Below are 21,070 nucleotides of genomic sequence, written 5' to 3' on the forward strand. Positions count from 1 at the left end.
GGGACTTGTTTCCCCTCAAAAGGTTGGTTTCATATTAGTTGCTTGCAATAAAAAATAGACCTAACACAAATTTTCCATCACTGGGACACCACCAAAACCAGCAGCAATGCACAGGTCAGCAAAATGATTTCCCCCCATAGGTAGGGTGGGTGTGAGGTCGCTCTGGTTGACATCACTGGTTCTAACTGGTGTTCTCTGCTACTGGCTGTTCAACCGCAGCCCCATCCTTCCGCAGGAGATGACAGAACCTGCAAAGGGGACATGAAACATGCCCCCTCCCATTCTGTGTCCTCAAAGACCTGTCCTGCACCATGAAGAAAGCAAGTGCTCAAGTGAGACGCAGGCTCTCAGAGCCAAGAGGCACTAATAAAGCCCATACATCACCCTCCAGCGAGGCACACACCCTTCTGAGCACGACAGACGTTGTTTATGTCAGCAGCATTACCCAGAGCACATAGGCAGAAGGGAGTGAACCCGCTAGTCCTTCATTCCCACCAACCCCCTGCGTTTCCTCAGAGCAGCTTCAGGAGAGGTCCATTTGCCACAGCAGAAGCTTGTAAGAGAACATTTGAAACAGTTCATAGAATATGAAATGGAGAGAAAAACGGGAGCTAGCAACTGGTGTAGACAGCAAAGCTCTGAAAGGCAGTTTGAGTCACTACAGAGGGGTTTGTGAAATACTCAGAACAACATCCAGTCTTTACTGCACAAGAGTGCCAGTGCTGGTCCTTAGCAGGGCGATTTGGGGATGGCTGGTCTACACTTCAGACACGCAGTAGTTTCCCTCAAAGATGGACAGCATAATGCAAGGAAAAATGACCATCAGCTATATTTTAAAAGGATTCTTGCTGAAGTCATTGTAGATCCCCTGGATGCTACTCCAAAAATCACTGATCTCCCTCTATTTTATAAGGTATTTTGTCACAACTGAAAGATAATAATTAAAAGATGTACATAGCCAGTTGGATCCCTATCTCATTTCAGTTCCTGTGATCTGTCACCAGGGACTGGCACCACCCCAGCAGCAGGGACTGAATATACATCCCTCCCCTTCTCCTTTCCAGTACAGACACAACTCCTGCTCCTCAAAGAACCAGTTCACACCAGACTAGAGCCAGGATCTAGTGCAAATTTTACACTCTGCACAGTTCCAGCCGGTAAAGTTCTCCTTCAAACCAGGATGAGGAGATGCCTCTAACAGAGAAACACGAAAACCCATCAGCTTTTAACCCCAAGGGTTTGCTTACCTGTGCAGATGTGCTCTTGAGCTTCTCCAGGCCATTCTCCAGCCGCTCCATTTTTGCTTTTAAATCCTTGCCCTTCTTCAGTAGCAAATTCTGATAGAGTTTGATTTGCTCAAGGAAGGACTTTGGAGTGGTGTAGTTATATCGTCGCTCATTGCTCAGATACAATCGCGAAATCTCGTTGACACTTGTGTGGACATAGGCCATGAATTTGCTTATTGAATCTTTCACTGAATCCTAAAAGTAAGATGAGAAGACAAGGAGAAAATATTTCAAACTGAACAACTATATGTAGTGCAGATCTGTGCCATATACAAAGGAATTTATTAACATTTTATTCTGCTGCAGCAAAATCCAGGCTGGAACATCTAAGTTGATCCCTTTTCATTTGTTATCTCTAAAATAACTTTGTCTGTTCATGTACTGTATACCTCTTTTTATATCTTTTTATCTCATATTTTATCTTATTCCAAGCAATTTTTCTAGCATTAAGCTCTATAAAATAACAGCCTTTCAAGCATAAATTTGGGCTTTTCTCCTCTACAAATAGGGAAAGCACACACATAAAAAGAAACATTGTAGACTTTATTCTACAAAAATCCTGCCCAGAAAAGCTAAATAAACATAACTGAATCTCTTTTAGTCTAGCAGCAGGTTGTCATCAATGAGAACTTGACATAATTTTGCCCTTGAGAATTACAGGCGCTCAGACACGCCTGTGGAGAGCAAAGCCCATGTTCCCTGCAATAACCATAAGCATTAGGTTATTTCCTGCACCGATTTGTAAGCTGCCGCTCTTGCTTGCAAAGCAGTGGTGTGTCTGGCAGTGCTATCAGTGCACAAACACAACATGGTGCCCACGGCCATGCTTCAGCTGAGGGCTGTGCCCCTCTCTGAAAAACCTGCTTTGCTTAAGTTAATTAGCATCATAGAAACATTTTGGTTGGAAGAGACACTTGAGAACATCAAGTGTAACGATAACTTAACTCTGGTATTAAATCATGGCCCTAAGAACTTAATCTCTGTCTAACCCCTCCACAAGGATGGTGACTCCATCACTGCCCTGGGCAGCCTGTTCCAATGCCCGACAGCCCTTTGGGGAAGAAACCTTAGTTAATATCCAATCTGAACCTTCCCTGGCACAACTTGAGGCCATTTTCTCTCATCCTAAAGCAGTAGAGAGTTACCAGCAATTCCTCTCTGAACGGTCACCCAGATGTCCTGGGTGAGTGCTGTCCCTGCAGTGCTGTCCCCATCGCGAGAGGCACTGCTTGCACCAAGCAGAGGGACATGTCACACCTGGCTGCCACCAGCACCCCCCGCAGAGGAACCCAAACCCAGGCACGGCCATGGCAGCCCCAGATGCCAGTGGGTGAGGTGCTCACCTCCACGGTCTCTGTTTCTTGCAGAAAGCGGAGGCTGACAGACTCGAGGGCCTCCTGCGGCCACTCCTGGAACCAGTCTATGGCCGTGCAGCTGATGATGGCAGGGAACCTCCTGCTGCGGACACGGAGCTTGCTGCCCACGGGCGAAAAACACAGCACAACCTGCAGAGCCCAGGGAAGGAGAACGTGAGAAGACACAGCCAGGAGCAGGCATGGGGTTCCAGCTGCACAGCCCAGCTCAGGCTCTTCCATCCACTTCCAACGGGCACAGACTGAAACACAGGAGGCTCCATCTGAACATGAGCAGAAACTTGTTTGCTGGGAGGTGCCAGCGCCTGGCCCAGGCTGCCCAGAGCGGGTGTGGAGTCTCCTTCTCTGAGACATTGAAACCCGCCTGGACCCACCTGTGTGATCTGCTCTGGGACCCTGCGTGAGCAGGGCTTGGACTGGGGATCTGCAGAGGGCCCTTCAGCCCCCACCAGGCTGGGATTCCATGAATGGAAGATCTCACAGCACCAGCTGAGGTTACAGCAACCTCAGTCCTTGAGCCCTTGCACTTCAGGCCAGCAAGCCTGGCATGGAAAAAAACGTAATGTGGCAGTGAACACATTTTTTCTCTGCAATAAAGACAAGCAGTGGTGTTAAACATTGCCATGGTCAAAAGCAGAAGCCTGGCACACTTTCAAGCTTGAAGCTGGGTTTTAATAAAACCACCCTTCCCTGCTTCAGCAGTGAAACAAAGCTTTGCCCAGCAGGGAACTGGCATCTGTATTCAAGTGGTGCAACCAGGAATTAAAGTGAATGGATCTAAATTCTCCTGGCAGGACCACAGGCCCACCTGGGCTGTTTCCCCGAAAGCAGCATTGAAAAGAGTCGAGGTGGCTCAAACTCAAAATCTGCTTTTATCAGAGTGAGACATTTTTTGAATAGAGAAACCTCAAAACAAAGCAGAACAGAAATAAAAGCATTTATGAATATATTTTCCCTACTCATTGCATTTTTGTGCAGCAGGTCCTTTGCTTTTCAGGCTTTTATTTCAGTCCAGCTGCTAAAAGTTTCTGAGTTGCAGCAAATTGTGCAGTGTATGTGGGCCCCTGGGGGTCTCTCTTTGCATTATTCTGGGGCCTGGTCAAGGGGCTGTTACTCCCTTGCCCAGCATCCCCTCTGCCCTGCACCATTTCCCCTTCCCTCATCCCCTGCCTTTCCTGCAGGCTGGGAGCCTCCTGCCCCACAGCCGCTTGGCCCACAGCTCCTCTTGGCAGCACAAGCTCTGCCTTTGCCAGCAGGAAACTCCTTCTGGAAGGACGTAAAGTCAGGACAAGGCAAAGTACCTTTCCTCTTTGTTGCCTCACAACCAGCTTTAACAGCAAGATAAGACCCAAGAACCAAAACCTACCACTACTGTTCATCACAGCCCTTTTCCTGTGAGCCCGCTGTGGCTCATAAATCCATATAAGCTTTGTTAATTGGCCACAAAGAAGGACATGGACAAGATGCCACCATGCAATGAAGTAGCAACATGTGAGCAAGGACCAGCTTGGGAAGCAGTGTATCTCACTCAGTGCATCATCCCTCTCCCACTTGTTAGCCCTGGCTGGTACCTTAGCAAGTGTCATAGGACAGGCTGCTGTTAGCTCAGATGTCGCTATAGTGGGTCAACACCTCCATCATGATCTGTTTTTTAGAAGCCACAAAAGAACTGCCTGTAACAAACCCACTTTAGTTTCCATTTCAGAAGAGGTAGCTGAACTTAGAGCTCCTGCTCCTCTGCCATGGCCACAGCGCATGGGGACAGACACACAGAAATCCTTCCTGCACCTTCAAGCATATGCCTTGGGCACCTCTACGTTTTTCTGTCAGGGCCAGGCAAGTTTCAGGAAGCTGTCCATGTACAAAAGCCTCTTCACAGGATCCCAGACGATTGGGCTGAAGGGACCTCTGCAGATCCCCCAGTCCAAGCCCTGCTCACGCAGGGTCACAGAGCAGATCACACAGGTGGGTCCAGGCGGGTTTCAATGTCTCAGAGAAGGAGACTCCACACCCGCTCTGGGCAGCCTGGGCCAGGCTCTGGCACCTCCCAGCAAACAAGTTTCTCCTCATGTTCAGATGGAGCCTCCTGTGTTTCAGTCTGTGCCTGTTGCCCCTCACCCTGGCGCTGGGCACCACTGTCCATCCTCTGACACCCACCCTGGAGATATTTATAAGCATAAATAATACTTCCTAGCTGACCCCACCCATCTGCTGTAACACACGGTTAAGGAGAAGGGTAGAAAAAAGAGAAGGGATCAGCCTCAAGTAAATCATATTCACACTGCCCTTCCAGTGCACCACAATAACAGGAATAGATCCATGAGGGGACGGGAGGCAGAAGACAACCAAGATGCTGAAAAGTCACAAAACAGCATCAGGACTCATCAGAAAATCCCCTCTACACCCAGAGAGGGAAAGAGCAGGACTGCATTCCCTCTCCTTGGGCACCTACACTGTGGCATGGTCCTCAAATTTTCCCTCAAAAATTAATTTTCCAGTTGTTCCCCATCCTAACCATGTACCTTCCCACATCAAAAAAGCAACGGGCCACCCTATCTCAGTGACCGTGTCCCACCAACACAAACGGAGCAGTAAGGAGGAGGACATGCTTTCATTGAGCAAAGATCAAGGCTTCTCTCTGCCCTCCCCAGCTCCTGGCCCTGTGCCGGCAGCAGTGAACAGCGCTGCAGAGGGGTAAACACCTTCTGGAACAGTCTCACTCTCCTGTGCGCCTCACTGTGCTTTCCCCGTGAGCTGAGCACACATGGGAAATAGTCCTGAAACTGTTCTGGGATCTTTTGGACATATTCATAAGGCCTTTCTATGCTGGATTATGGGCTGTGCTGGAAGAAATCCTGTAGGCACATTGCATGCCACTCAGTTTCCAGCACTCTGTTTTTAACATAATACTTCATTTCTTCTGGCAATGGAACCCCAACAACATGAACACTGATCCCTTCAGCAGCTCTTTCAAGCAGCAAGACCTCGTCCTGATGCACCCCTGTGCCCGGCTTTGAAAAGGGAGCGGCTGGTCCTGCTCAGCTCTTGAAAGAGAACGTTCTCAACTTCCACAGTGCTTTCTAACACCCAAGAAGTGATGGCAACAGAGAGCATTTCCTGCACTTCAGTACTACTTGCTGAGTGCATCACAGTTCTCATCATGAACAGGCAGAAAAGCCTTTCAGGCTGCGGTCTGACCTTCCTACCAGGCAGCCCAAAGCATCTTCACCCCATGCTCCTGCACCAAGGCAGATGGCGAAGACCTGAACTCCCCCAGCCTGTCTCACCTTCAGCTGCCGTCGAACACGCTCTATAAAAAACTTCCAGCAAGTCTCCCTGGAGTCCACCAGCCCTCGGCCTTTGACTCCATTCCTCACGCTGTTGATTATGTTTTCTACTTCATCATCGGGGAAGAGATCAGGGATTTCACCTGAGAAGAAGGCAGGTTTGGGTTTACTGGTCTGGATTTTGTTGCAGTCGCAGAGCAAAGTGAAGCAGGTGCCTCCCTCTTCAGGGCCTTGGGGAAAACCCTTCCTTGAGAAAAATCGTTGTGCCAGGCGCCCATAGGCCCCAGCAGCAGCAAAGTGGCACAGAACATCATTCTGCTAAAAAATAAGCCCTTGTGAGAGCAACATTTCTCATAAAAGTATGAGCTAAACAAACACAGAATAAAGCCAAAGTACAGAAAGTCCATTTTTGTCAGATCGACAGTGCTGATTAGATTACAAAAAAAAATCGCAAATACCTAATATGCTATACACAATAATGAAATAATTTCAGTTTTGCAAATCAATTAGTTACCTGTACCGTTCCTGCAGCTGTTCAATGCCATTGCCAGTGCTGGTAAAATAACTCCCACATCACCAAAACATTTTAAAAGTCAGAAATCTTTTAAAAACTTTTTAAAGTTAATAGTTATGCAACTGATTGCCAAAAACATAACCAGCCAATTTTTCTTTTTTTTCTGGTTACTTAATTTATCACCTATTCACTTCCCTTCTGGCTTCTGATTTGATTGAAATCATTATTATTGAGTGAGATACTGTCAATATGAGCACTAATTACTTAGGAAAATACACTAATCAGATATCTGCTTGTTTATAAGAGAGTCTAAAATATATATTCTGTTCTAGCTCCTTAGGTGATGGAAAGAAGTGAAACAAGTAAGAAAAACAAGCCTGCAGAGAGCGGGAAGCAGCCAGAGCCCTCAGGCAGCACCCGCTGGGTGGCACTAGGTCACGTTTTGGGAGGTCATAGAACCATAGAACGTCCTGACATGGACAGGACCCCCAAGGATCGTGGAGTCCAACTCCTGTCCCTGCAATGACAACCCCACAGTTCACACCGTGTGTCTGAGGACGTTGTCCAGTCTCTCCTTGAACACTGTCAGGCTGGGGCCGTGACATCGCCCTGGGAGCCTGTTCAGTGTCCAGCACCTCTGGGTGAAGAACCTTTTCCTCATGTCCCACTGCCCTCCCTGGCACATCTTCTGCCATTCCCTGGGCTCTGTCACTGTCACAGAGAAGAGCTCAGCCCTGCCCCTCCTGCTCCTGCTGAGGAACCTGCAGCCCCATGAGCTCTGCCCTCAGTCTGCTCTGCTCCAGCTGAGCAAACCCAGGGACTTCAGCCGCTCCTCATACGGTTTCCCCTCCAAACCTTCACCAGCTTCATGTCCCTCTGGACACCCTCCAGTAGCTTTATCTCCTTTTCTCCTGTGTCCCCAGCCCTGCACACAGTGAATGCTCCAGGTGAGGCCGCCCCAGCACAGAGCAGAGCAGGACAATCCCCTCCCTGCCCGGCTGGCCGTGCCGTGCTGGATGCACCAGGACACGGGGCCCTCTTGGCTCCAGGGACACTGTTGGTTCATGTTCAACTTGCCACTGACCAGAACCCCCAGAGCTCTCCATGGAGCTGCTCTCCAGCATCTCGTCCCCCAGTCTGTCTGTACAGCCAGGGTTGCTGTGTCCCAGGTGCAAAATCTGGCACTTGCCCTTGTTACACTTGTCATGGTCCCTCCCATGGTCCCTTCCTCAGTCCTCAGTCCAGCCACAATTCTGAGCTGCCTCCCCAGACCCTGAGTGAGGACTTCTGATCTGTCCCCTCTTCCCCACATAGCAGCTACAGGAAAATGTGACACCTTTCTGAACCACCGCAAAATGACCTGGACATCCCAAACCAGGCTGCTTGGCCTGCCCCTTGCTGCAGGACACTGCAGAGCTTCACTTCATGTCATGAGATATTTGTGCCATCTACACAGGTGACAGCAGCTACTCACCAGCCTCCACAACAACCCCTGTCTTTACTCCTGATTACAAATTTATCACAGGCAGAGATTGTTTGCTGCTCAAACCATCTGGCCAATTTACAGCCACATATGTCAACTCTGGAGTTTCGCACAAACTATCGCTTCCCTGTGCTTTCAACTCTCCAGTCCTCACCATGCACAGAGGTCACCCGAACCAGCTGGAGTCTTCCCACTCCTGACTCATAAATAAGGAAAAAAGCATCATGCAGTTGGTAGCAGTGATTTTCCAGGGACTCTGGGGAATATGCCCAGGCTGGGTTACCCCCTGCGGTCACGGTGACACAGCCGCACGCTCCCATGTGCGCTGTAGCTGCAGTGCGCCCTGCATGGGGAGTGCTCCACCACACATACTCATGCCATGTTCTGCAGCGAAACAGAGCATCTGTGTGTAGGCTGGCTATTCTGCAATTGTTTGGGCAAGCAACAACTCAAAAACTTTAATGGAAAAACAAAGAGGAAAAGGACTGCAATGGGACAAGCAGCTAGGTGACGCACACAGACACGGTCATTTGGTGGCTTTGTACCATCCACCAACTTGCAGTCAAATATTCCAGCCAGGAAAAACCTTATTAGGTAACTAGAGTGTGGATGCATGAGATCCACAGGTCAAACTCTTCATCTGTTGATACATTCCTTGGGCTCTGTCCTCAGCTGCAATGTCACAACAGACACGTCTCTTAACTGTAGAGAGTATACCATGAAGTATGGAAAAAATAGGTACACAACATCAGAGAAAGAAAAACTATCAGATGATGGAGTACATCCTCACAAAGGAGACCTTATCATGGCTTTTAGTCCAGAACTTAACCCACATATCTTCTAGCTCACTTCATATATTGCCCTTCTGTATATTCTAAAACCACAGATGCTACCATGAGCACAACCACACTGAGAAGGGGGAAAGGGGAAATCAAGCAATGACAGAGGTACCTGATGCTAAGAAGTCACTCACCAGCACCAAGAACTGCTCATCTGCCACTTGAGCGTCGGTCATCAGGAACATGATGCCTATGTTCTTCACACCGGCTTTCAGGTACACGTTTGCCAGGTCTGCCTGGACGTTGAAAAGCAAGAGGACTTAGGGGGTGCACCTCCATTCTGCAAAACTCAGGTAGGTACCACATCTACAAGCAGGATATTTCAGAATCTTCCCATTAACCAAGAATAAAGCAATGGCAATTAATTAGCGTGAAACTGCACTTTGGCCACTCTCCATCTTCATGGCTGAGTCTGCCAGGTTATATGGGGGAGTCTATCGCTGTCATCATTGTAAGACTTTACCCAGTAAGACTTGACGTTACGGCCAGGTCTGTGTAACACACAAAAAAAGAGAAAGAAGCCCTGGCCAGCACCGCTACACACAGGGAAATGCTTGTAGCTGGAACACCTGGACGTCAATGGATGTGGCTGAAGACATCAGTGCAGTCCCTGGTTGTGGAGGCTGCCCTGGGAGTTCAGAAAGGCTTACTGTGGGCACAATAAGTCACTATACGGGGACATTAAAGCACCACAGGGACTGGGAGGGACAGCAGCCACTGAAAATGTTGGACCTTGGTGTCCCCATGCTGTAGATTTCTCTGATTTCACAACTATACCTGAATTTTCTTTTTTTTTTCTGAGGTGCTGCAACACATTTCTTTCTGCTTGTGAAGAAAGGAGAAGGACACCTTGTGCAAACAGGGATGTTTTCAGTTTTATTCCTTTCCAGAGTCTGAGCAGGGACTCGCCCTTCAGTGTCCCACTCAGTGCAGTGATGCTGACAGAGAAACTGCTCATATGGAAAAGCTGTTTCACCTCAAAGGGGACAGTGTCCTGATGAAGGACACAGTGTCCTCCTGATGAAGGACACCAACTTCTTGAAATCCAAGTTGTTCATGAGATGGGAAAAACGCCATCATCCCGCTCAAACTCCATCATTTCCTTCCTGCCCCTCCAAGCAGGATACAAGGCATGCGGGAGACACTGAAGGAATTTACTGGCCTGTGTTCCAGAAACTTTCTTAGAAATTCAGCAAATACACACGCTCCCTCAAAAAGAATCATTTGTTACTTCCATCACTGGAAATTTGAATTAGATCAATTATAACAGCACGAGGGGCCAATGCCAGACAGGGTAATCTGTCACCATCCTGCTCTTCCATATCTAAGAAAAAAAGATGACTCCATATTTCATAAACTCTTTGAAAATGAATAGAGAGTGAAGGGAACATCAAATTATCTTCCACCTCCACAGACAGAAGTAAAGACATGCTTTGAAAACAAGTTTATTAATGCTGGTTTCAAGCTATATTCCTAGACGGGAGCACAGGTTTTCTCAATGAATAGGCAGGTAGGAGCTAGAAAATTGTACGAGTGGGGCTGAAGAACACAGAGGAAAGTTGAAAATACCCAATGGATGGAGGATCAGGCTTGTGTGACGTGACAAAAACATGACAAAAACAACCTGTACACAACTACAGGTCATCAGGCCCTGCCTCTGATGGGGAAGGAAGGCAAGGGTTCATTGGCCATCGCATCTCCCGAGCAGAATGGCGTGAAGTTACTGAGGTTGTGATTTTTACAACATTTCTGATGAGAATCCTTTTGCCAGCAGCTAAAATACTTGAAAATCATTTCAACGATATTTTACAATGTTGATTTGTAACTTCTGTGCTCACTAGCCTGCGCATAGATATAAGCACAGGCACCTGTTCTCTATAGTGAACCATCCACCATCCCCTCAGTCCCTCCCTCATACAAAATCCTGGTGGAAGGACTGGATACGACTTTGGAACTCTCCTCCTGCTCTCTCCTGCTCCTTTTCCACCTCCAAATCACTCCACAACAGGCACCTCACAGGTGAGCTAATTACCACATCTTGGTTTAATTAGAAATAATAGTCAAATACGGTTTCTTGAACAAGCATTAACTGAATGTCCACACCAGGGGTTTATCATCGGAGCCCAGCGCTGACTCTGAGCCTTGGGCTGGGATGTTGTTGGGTCTGGCCAGCTCAGAGGGCTGGCAGGGGACATCAGGCCTGTCTGCACCCCACAGATGTGTTGGGAAGCACTGCTCCTCTCTGCAGTCCCATATAGTCTCTGGAGCTTTTTACTGTCTTCACAATGGCGTCATTCAACACGCAACAAGACAGAATCACAGGATCCCAGCCTGGTGGGGGCTGAAGGGCCCTCTGCAGATCCCCCAGTCCAAGCCCTGCTCACGCAGGGTCACAGAGCAGATCACACAGGTGGGTCCAGGCGGGTTTCAATGTCTCAGAGAAGGAGACTCCACACCCGCTCTGGGCAGCCTGGGCCAGGCTCTGGCACCTCCCAGCAAACAAGTTTCTGCTCATGTTCAGATGGAGCCTCCTGTGTTTCAGTCTGTGCCCGTTGCCCCTCACCCTGGCGTTGGGCACCACTGAACAGAGTCTGGTCCATCCTCTGACACCCACCCTGAGATATTGATCCATTGATCAGATCCCTCTCAGCTTCTCCAGCTCAACAGCCCCAACTCTCACTGAGTCTTTCCTCATCAGAAAGATGCTCCAGACCCCTCAGCATCTTTGTCTCCCTCTGGTAATTCCTTGTCCTTCTTAAATTGGGGATCCCAAAGTTTTCAGGGCAAGTTCTGCTTTTTATTCCCTTCCGCTCCACCTCAGCCCCAGGAGTCACCCACCTTCAGGTCAGGGATCCCGTACCCTTTCCTCAGCGTGATCTGGAAAAGCTCCAGGGAGCTGATGAAGGCCGCCAGCCTGGTCAGGCTCTGCTTCCCGCTTCCACCCACGCCGACCAGGAGAGCGTTCCCTCGGGGGGACTCCAGGATCCGGTTGATGCGGCAACTAAATTGAAGCATATAAAATCTGTCATTAATAAGAGTATTTTTCTTATTCTCTGCCCACTGCTTTTCAATATATATTTTAATCACTAGGAAACCGTAGTCTGAATGGGATGAAAAATGTCAATCTAAGAGACATGTCAGCAATCAATCCCCATCTCTGCTGAGGCCCAAACAAAGGACGTAGCTGATTAAAAAAATAGTTTGGTGGCGATTCAAACTGTGTCCAATATTTTTCCACCTGCCAAGTCCTGCTGGATAGAAATATTTTAAGGTGAAGGCCTGGATGTCTTTGCAGGGAGGACAAGGGAAAAAACACATTACATGGACATGCAAATAGTGAGAACAGAATTCATGGCTCTGGTGCACCTCTCCAGTGAAGGTTCCTCTTCACAAAGCATTTTGGGTTCATGTTCAGGTGAAGGGTCCTGCTATGCATTAAAGCATATTCATATACATCTGGAATAGCATAATACCTGTCTGGAAAATACAGTCCAACATTATTTATCCAAGCCACCATTAAGAGTGAGATTTTGTCACACTTAAAATGAACTTGCTATTGTTTTTCAGGTCTGTTCACTTGTCCTTGAGAGTTGCACAGTGAGCTCTGCCCCCAGTCTATTCTCTTTAAGCAATTGCTGACATCCCCACGTTAAAGTCCCAAGTGAGGGAGGTTTAGAGGATCCTACCTGTGAAAACCTCACTGTCAGGTGTCTGAAATGCAAGCACCATTCCCCTCTTGACATCACTGCCTTTATTCAACTCACTTAACTGAGTATTTTCCTAGACTAATCTAATTAATTTTTCAAATAAGACTGCAAGAAATACTGTACTGCTTTATTACAACTCAAGCGTCTTATGATCTATGTGCAGACTCCCACAGATTGTGAAATTAAACCCAGAATAGCAATCCAGCTTGTGTGGAGAGCTGGAATGTTCCTGCTTTTCATTCTCTAGCTGGCTGTCCCCAAAAGCAAGGGCACGGGGTGTGCGCTGGGAATGGGCACCATGAGCCCCGGGTCAGGAGGTGACTGACCCATATCCCCCACCTCCCCACATACATTAACTCCCTTACTTTTTTTTCCCAACAGAAACTTCACAACAAATTCAAGATGTCATCCATAAGCTGTTGGAGATGGAATAATTTGTGTGTTTCAGCAAAACGCAATTTCCAAATGCGCTGAATCGAAATCACTCAGCTCCAGTGAAAATCATGCTGAATACTCAAACCTCGCCTTCCTGATTACTCACAATATTAACTGGAGGGATACTGACAGGTTTTGTTGAAAATCCCAATTTATGTAAAGTGCAAAAGAAGCACAAGATTAAAATTACTGTCACCTTTCTGCAAGCAGAAACACCAATGGACATCAGGTTGCATATGACTCATTAATACAAAGAAGTAAATGCCCAAACTATAAGGGAAGCCATGCCCCAGCACAGCCAGCACGCTGCACCGCAAAAGGAACAGATTGCTGAGCTCTTAGAACAGAACTGGTTAAACAGCTAGTTAAAAGGAGTAGAAATTTATATATATATATGTATTTTTTTAATTTGCATGAGAGTAACTGCATTAGGTTACCAGGTCCAGCAAACCTGAAATCACCCACACAAGCGTGCAGCAGGACAGCGGCTTCCTTCTAGCTTAGTCACAAACCTGCTCTTCATGATACAATGTTTCCAGGCAAAATCAGTTAAAACTATGATTTACAGGGGAGGTTCATCTTCAGAAATTATCTGAGGCCAGGTCTGCATTTCAGCCCCCAAAAATCAGACCACATCTGGAATATTGTGTCCAGTTGTGGCCCCTCAGTTCCAGAAGGACAGGGAACTGCTGCAGAGAGTCCAGCGCAGCCACCAAGATGCTGAAGGGAGTGGAGCATCTCCCGTGTGAGGAAAGGCTGAGGGAGCTGGGGCTCTGGAGCTGGACAAGAGGAGACTGAGGGGTGACTCATTCATGTTTACAGATATCTAAAGGGTGAGTGTCAGGAGGATGGAGCCAGGCTCTTCTCGGTGACAACCAGTGATAGGACAAGAGGCAATGGGTACAAACTGGAACACAGGAGGTTCCACTTAAATTGGAGAAGAAACTTCTTCCTGGTGAGGGTGTCAGAGCCTGGCCCAGGCTGCCCAGGGAGGTTGTGGAGTCTCCTTCTCTGCAGACATTCAAACCCCCTGGACCCCTTCCTGTGGAACCTCAGCTGGGTGTTCCTGCTCCGGGGGGATTGCACTGGATGAGCTTTCCAGGGCCCTTCAACCCCTGACATTCTGGGATTCTGTGATTCTGTGGAATTCCCAACAAGCATTTAAATCATGTGTAAGAGCTGGAGGTACGTGTCACGATCCATACCACAGGCATGTAAATAGCTTCATAATGATCAACGGAGGCTCGCTATTTTCATATAGTCCCACGTGTCCAGTTTCCACAGGGAATCCAGCTGGACCTCCAGGCATCGGAATGCAAGCAGGCTTTCCAAAGGATCCAGGCAATTTAAGTGCCTCAGTCCATTCAAACTAGTAGCCTGAATTCACGTAATCTCACATTATATACATTTGAAAATCCCACTGAGAATTGTGTAAACGTGCCTCTAACCCAGTTGTGAAAGCATTTAGGGACATCCTGGTGTAACTAGTTCTGTGGCTGGCTGTCAAGTGAAGACAAAAAGCACTTGATCAATGTCATGTACAATAAACGTCTGTGCCGTATGCAGAGCATCAAGGGCCAAAGATGTAACAGCAACCAGACTTCAAACGACCAGCAGCATGCTGACCCTCCATCCGACAGCCCCGCATCCTCACAGTGTCAAAAGATCCCCCCAGCAGCAGCTGGAGAAGCAGGGCAGTATTTGTGCAGGACACACCACGTGGGCAGATGAAGCTTCTGCACACCTCCAGCTCCTTCTGCTCTAATAATGGATACCGACATCCTCCAGAAACCTCCATGGAAACAATCTGCATGGATAAAAGCTACAATGAGAGCATAAAGACAGAAAACTCCCCTACACGTGGCACATGGCGTCCTCAAACAGCACCAGGCTCATGGCAGCGTTGACTTCGTTGTAGCTGTCCAAGGCTTCCACAAGGATCTTGTTCAGCTCCTCCCAGGTCGGAACTGGCCTGTAGCTGGGTTCTCCAACGCCTTTAGCGAAATGGCAATAAATGTTCATTCGCTTGGTCTGCTCTAAAGTTTCCTCAATGTCCTGTCAAATTTAAAAATAATTTTTAAAAAAGGTATATAAGAAGTAAAGGAGAAAACACTGCAGCTCTATGTCATCTTTCCAAGTGAAGCACAGTGTTCCAAAAAATGTCCATATAGCTGCACCTGTGTGTTGAAAAAGGGGAAAGAGCGACAAAAGGGAAGGAAAGGGAAAGGATAAAGCCCCAATACTTGCTCTGGACCTTTTGTAAATCACAAGAACTCATCACCTTAAGAAAATGTGAGCACAAGAAAAGCCCCACAGCAACAGCTACAGCATGACACTGTTGCATGGACAATGATTAACAGCCAGAGGAAAAAGCACTGTCTGCGTTACTGTGATATTTGCAGGACTCCAATGGCAACACTGCCGGGTGATGACAGGACTGAAGCAAAGCAGGTCTAGAGCTTCCATTAGGAAGATAGTTTGGAAAAAAAGGAAAGCACTAGGGATTTGTGCCTGCATCTCACTTTACTCCCACCAAGACTGGGGATCTGACTCTTTTGCTTTTGCCACAAGACTCAAGACATTTAAATAAAATAATTCAATTAATTCACAGAGCCGAAATCTCCTCTCCCCGGTGCCCTTAGGGAGAGCATCGTTCACCCAAATACCAACACTGGCAGCCCAGGAAGCAGTTGACAGAGATTTTGCTCCTGGTGTCCCACCAAGAGCATCACACTCCCTGCAAGTGAGAGACTGGCAGACCTTGGGTCAAACTTCTCTTGCCCAAGGAACCTTTTTCCTGTAAGCACGTACGTTATTATCAGAGTTATGAACCTCAACACTTACGTCATATAATTTCTTCACCGTCTCCAGCTGGATTTTATCAAAGGTACCATAATCCTTTTCTTCAACCATCTTATCCCGGTAGACTCGGTTTGACTCGTGCAGGTAGAGTTTCACCAGGTCTTGGGGGTGCTGCAGACATTCCGGGGTAGAGAACAGAAGGCCCTGTGGGGTGCAGAGACCAGCAGTAAACCCCACCTTGACCTGAAGGGCCTGATGTCTCCCCAGCATCCAGGCTGAATGGGGCTGAATCACTCAAAATGCAGAGTTACTGTAACAACCTGCAAATAAACTTCTGAAGAAGCCCCTGGAGAACGTGCCCTTCGTTACCTCCAATTTCCCAAAGCAATTGTATATATTACACCAATTTTAACAGCCAAAGTGCATCCCCAGCGCAGCCGGATCTCCAAGAGTGCGTAGGGTCAGACACCAGCCCGACGGGCGGGTTTCTGCATCCCAACACCACAGCACGGCTGCTTTGTCAAGAAGAAGATAGTTTGGACATCTTAGCGGTGATGATTTTTTTCTAAAATCAATTAATTTTAATTAGGTGCATTCTGGCTGCAGGAAATATTAGTTTCTGTCTGCTTATCACAGCATGTTTACCATGAGCTCTATTAAAATGCATAAAAGAATTATATTTCAAAGAGGTGTCACCTATTACTAAGCCTATTAACAGCACCCAGGGTTTTCAATGGCATGTATTAAACAGACAGTTTTTATTCCTAACATCTAATTATTTACACACAAAACATAAAATGTATTAAAAGCAATGTAAAGCAGGCCATCTCAGCTCGATGGATCATGGCTCAAATCATTTGGGTTTCACATTTGTCATTACAGCTGTCAAGCTGCTATTTTATTTATTTCAGAGAAAAGATAGTGAGAAGAGCTGATGACTCAAAGAGAATAAGGTGAAACCCATCAGGTCCTAAAAAAAAGTCACTCTAAAGACACTCCAAGCCACAAAAGTTGTGTTCTTGATGCAAGCAAATGTAAGGCTCAGAGTGAAGAAAATCCACGTTTCACAAATCTGTAAGCAGTTTATTAACTTAACACCTGAACATCTCCCCTTCCTTCACTTTACAGACCCGACTCTCCCGACTCCTCTCAGCAGAGCTACCAGGCTCTGCCACGGCAACCAGCTGCGTCCCCAGAGAGCGACGGGGACGCTCTAGATATGGAAGAAATTGCTGCCCCTGAGGGTGGTGAGAGCCTGGCCCAGGTTGGCCAGAGAGGTGGTGGATGAACCATCCCTGGAGACCAGGCAAGAAAAATAAATAACTTTTTCTTTGCAGTCTAAATAACATTTAAAATTATACTAACTAGTGCAGCATAGCGACCCCTTTCTAGCTGTCCTGCACTGCTGGATGAAGCACCTGCTCTCCTTTCTCCTGACGTTCTTCTTGGGGAGCCTGGAGCTGCCTCAGCAGCGGTGACATGAAAACAATGACAAACACAACAACAGCGTGTGGGCCACAAACTCAAGAGTCCTATTTAAAGTGCCAATTTTTAAATCTGCTCTGATATCAGGGAGGGTTGACGAGAGGCTCCAGTCACCCCCTTGGCACTGCATAGAATCACAGAATCATTTCAGCTGGAAGAGACCCTCACGAGCATCGAGTCCAACCATACCCTAATTCTAGCATGAAACCATGTCCCTAAGCACCTTGTTTAAACACCTTTCAAACCCCTCCGGGGATGATGACTCCACCACTGCCCTGGGCAGCCTGTTCCATAGCACCGTGGTTGCCATGTGCGATAGAGCAGCTGCTGGCACCTGGATCTCTGTTAGGAAGAAAAATAGCAGAGACGGGAAGAGAGAAGGAGGGGGAAGCTGTGAAACCAGACTGGCTCAGGTAACCACACGCCAGCCAAACCCAAGGTAAAGCTGTGCCAAACAACCGTGCCAGACCAAGGCACAAAACAAACTCTTGCTGACCCTGCGCCCATCTCGCCGCCGTCATTCCCAACTCAGCCACAATGTCAGCACGTAACACACAAGGTGCATTTCGGTGCTTCAAGCCTGAAGTTTACAGGGCTCTTTAGTGAGCTCAACCAAGGGTGAACATGAAAATCCCTCCCCATGCAAAGGAGTGAGGAGTTCACTGGCAGCGGAGCCGACGTGGAGCAGCAGGACACGCCGGAGCCCCCGCTGCTGTCTGGCTGTCAGGAGGAGAGAGCCTGCTCTTCCCCAGCTGCCACAGATCTTAATGTGACATGCTGCTTCAAAATCTTGTTAGAAATAGGAATAAAAAGCAAAATACAACCCTGCTGGGTCTATGATTATTATTTTACAGAGATGACAGATATAATTTAGAGCATAATACCATGGTAACCCTTTCAGATGGAAAGAAAGACAGCAGCAGGGCTTTCTCTGGTGGGAGCCAGCGGGGAATGTATTTTTAAAAAGCATAATCCACAACTCTGTCACTGCAGAGACCTGTCTGCTTTAATCAAGGGTAAATTGCTTGGAGCGTACCAATCAATTTAACTCTGCAGTGCATGGTGGGACCCAGAGGCACGAAAAGGTGCTGTAGAAGTGCAAGACAAAGTAGTGTCGGACTTGAACCACAGACGGGACCCACTACAGAGCGAAAGTAACAGATAATACCTTCTGATGAGCCCAAAGGATTACAAAGGACTGAAGGGTGACCTTGCCCCTGCAGCAGTAACATCAGTAACAGTAAATTATATACTCACAACAACCAGGAGCCAGGCTGCCGTTCCTGCAGACCTTGCCTAACCCTGCTCCAGCCCCTTCTTGCCTGTCATCCCTGACTGTGGTTTCCAGCCCCTCCTCATATTTCCAGTGAAACGTGACAGCAAATTAAAGTTAGATTATTACAAATTATTACGGTACTTGCTGAGCCTTCTGTAGTCATTTAAAACCAGCCACGAGCCCAGGGGGCTGAAGATGGTCATAGATTTTGAGGTTCCTTGTTATTCTTTTTAAAAATCAGGAAGCAGCATCCTTCAGCCCAGACCCTGGTGTGTTCCCAGGTCAGCAGTGACCCGAATGTGTTTGTGTACTCAGCAGAGGAACCATGCCCAGTGCTGGCTTCCCCTCTTCATCCCCCTTCTTCACCCACAGCCCTTCTGCCAGTCGCCACCTCCCTGGAGACTCATGTTCCCCTTTGGGAGCCAAACCCCCCCACAACACACACATTACCCTGGTGTCACACAGGACAGACCAGCTTATCTCTACTTGAGGGCCTGAACCAAAGTTTCACCCTTGGCCAGCTGACGCCAGACAAGCAGCAGCACTGAGCACAATGCTGAGGCATTTAATGCTGTCCAGCTGAAGGTGAAGTCCAGAGACAAAATCAAATTAGAACAGTGGATGAAAATCATTGTTCTGCAAGGATACATGGAATTTCTCACAGCCTTCCCAAGTCAACACAACTAGATGGTTTGGTAGGGGTCTGGAGCATCTTTCTGATGAGGAAAGACTCAGTGAGAGTTGGGGCTGTTGAGCTGGAGAAGAGAAGCTGAGAGGGATCTGATCAATGGATCAATATCTCAGGGTGGCTGTCAGAGGATGGACCAGACTCTGTTCAGTGGTGCCCAACGCCAGGGTGAGGGGCAACGGGCACAGACTGAAACACAGGAGGCTCCATCTGAACATGAGCAGAAACTTGTTTGCTGGGAGGTGCCAGAGCCTGGCCCAGGCTGCCCAGGGCGGGTGTGGAGTCTCCTTCTCTGAGACATTGAAACCCGCCTGGACCCACCTGTGTGATCTGCTCTGTGACCCTGCGTGAGCAGGGCTTGGACTGGGGATCTGCAGAGGTCCCTCCAACTCAACCAGGCTGGGATTATGTGGGATTCTGTAATGCTGAGGCATTTAGTGTTTTCCAGCTGAAGGTGATGTCCAGAGACAAAAATCAAATGAGAACAGTGGATGAAAATCATTGTTCTGTAGGGATACGTGGAATTTCCCACAGCCTTCCCAAGTCAACACAACTAGATGGTTCATCTCAGGAGAAACCTATTGTACAGCCAGGGCAGCCTGGAAAACAACATGGCTCAAGCAGTTCAGACAGGAACCCACACAACAGAAGAAGACACCTGTGTCCTTGAACAGCCGCTGGAACCCAGGCTGGATATCCTGACATGTTTCAAAAAGCATTAGAGACCCACACTTGGGCAACAGAGTGAAACCACACCTGTGTCCCTGATGGGGCGCTGGACACCCTTCTGGCCTCCACAGCCTCGGATGAACCTGGATATCCTCACCTACCTGAATCTGAGCACCTTGAACTGGAGCCTAATCCCACCTTAGATCTGCAAAGTGCTGATGTCTGACAAGAGGACAGTCACCTTGGACTCCTTTCACCTCCAGTGAATGAGGTGCTTCAGAAACACAGTTCCTCTGAGCTCTTCTCCGTGTTTGTCCATGAGGAAGAGCTGATGCACTACAGACAGAAATGCCCATTTTTCTCTGCTGGGGGAGAGGACGCGACTCGCCAGGCAAAAGGGAATCCCACTGAAGATACTCAGACCCCCAGAGACGATCATTCCAATCAGTCAGGACAAACATGAACAGTGCTTGACAAAGTCAATCCACTGCTGCCTGCCCAGCCTCCTACCCCTGGGTGTATAGGTTGCTCTTTTCCCTTTGGTTTCACCAATACCTGACAAATCTCTCTGGTATTTTGCCATCATTTGTAGTGAACACCTGGAGTCACCTTCAGCTGAACCCTCGCTCCAAGCAACGCAGACATCAGCCTGACCAGCTGGAGCCAGCTGGCAATGGGTCTTGGGTGCAGAAGGGAAAACATGAGAGCAGTAAGGACCTGTACCTGTTGAAAGGAATTATTGCTGACTTGATTTGGGGCCGTCTTCCTTGTTCTGTGCAACACTCACATGCGTACAATGTCCAAATTCATTAGCTGCAGCAATTAAGATACAAGTTCTTGGAGTGTTTTGTAATGAGGTAATTAGCACAGGACTCCTTGTCATAAGAGCTGTCAGGCAGTTTTGACAAAGGGAATCAAGCTGGGCTTCTAAGGTTGGTAGGTGCAGCATTAATATATAATATATTATGTATATAACAGTATGTATATAATAGTGAGATAACAACAGAGCCACTGGACAGGCTGCAAATGGAGCCATTTTAAGGACCTGTGCAGAGCCAGCAGTATCACAGCACAGCGGCAGCAAGTCCAGGGGCTGACCCCTCCACAGCTGCAATTTCTACGTGCTTTGTGCCTTTAACAGTTGTCATTGGCTGCTTGTATAACTACAGAACAGTCGGTAAAACAACAATCTCCAAATGCCCTTCACACACACAGCTATTGTGCAG

At 47.9% G+C, this 21,070-nt stretch overlaps 1 protein-coding gene across 1 annotated transcript in view; it reads right to left on the reverse strand.

Moving 5' to 3' along the window:
• LOC136115768 (dynein axonemal heavy chain 9-like) overlaps positions 1-21,070 on the reverse strand; it is a 44,399-nt gene that overhangs the window by 20,568 nt on the left and 2,761 nt on the right. The window contains exons 2-8 of the mRNA XM_071800694.1: positions 15,769-15,930; positions 14,783-14,979; positions 11,621-11,783; positions 8,917-9,018; positions 5,947-6,264; positions 2,630-2,791; positions 1,248-1,481 (exon numbers count right to left, since the gene is read on the reverse strand). Coding sequence (XP_071656795.1) covers positions 1,248-1,481; positions 2,630-2,791; positions 5,947-6,264; positions 8,917-9,018; positions 11,621-11,783; positions 14,783-14,979; positions 15,769-15,837 — 1,245 coding nt within the window. The 5' untranslated portion in view covers positions 15,838-15,930. The remainder of the gene's footprint in view (positions 1-1,247; positions 1,482-2,629; positions 2,792-5,946; positions 6,265-8,916; positions 9,019-11,620; positions 11,784-14,782; positions 14,980-15,768; positions 15,931-21,070) is intronic.

Source organism: Patagioenas fasciata, chromosome 32 (assembly GCF_037038585.1).
Source record: "Patagioenas fasciata isolate bPatFas1 chromosome 32, bPatFas1.hap1, whole genome shotgun sequence".
In the NCBI taxonomy this organism is placed as follows: Eukaryota; Metazoa; Chordata; class Aves; order Columbiformes; family Columbidae; genus Patagioenas; species Patagioenas fasciata.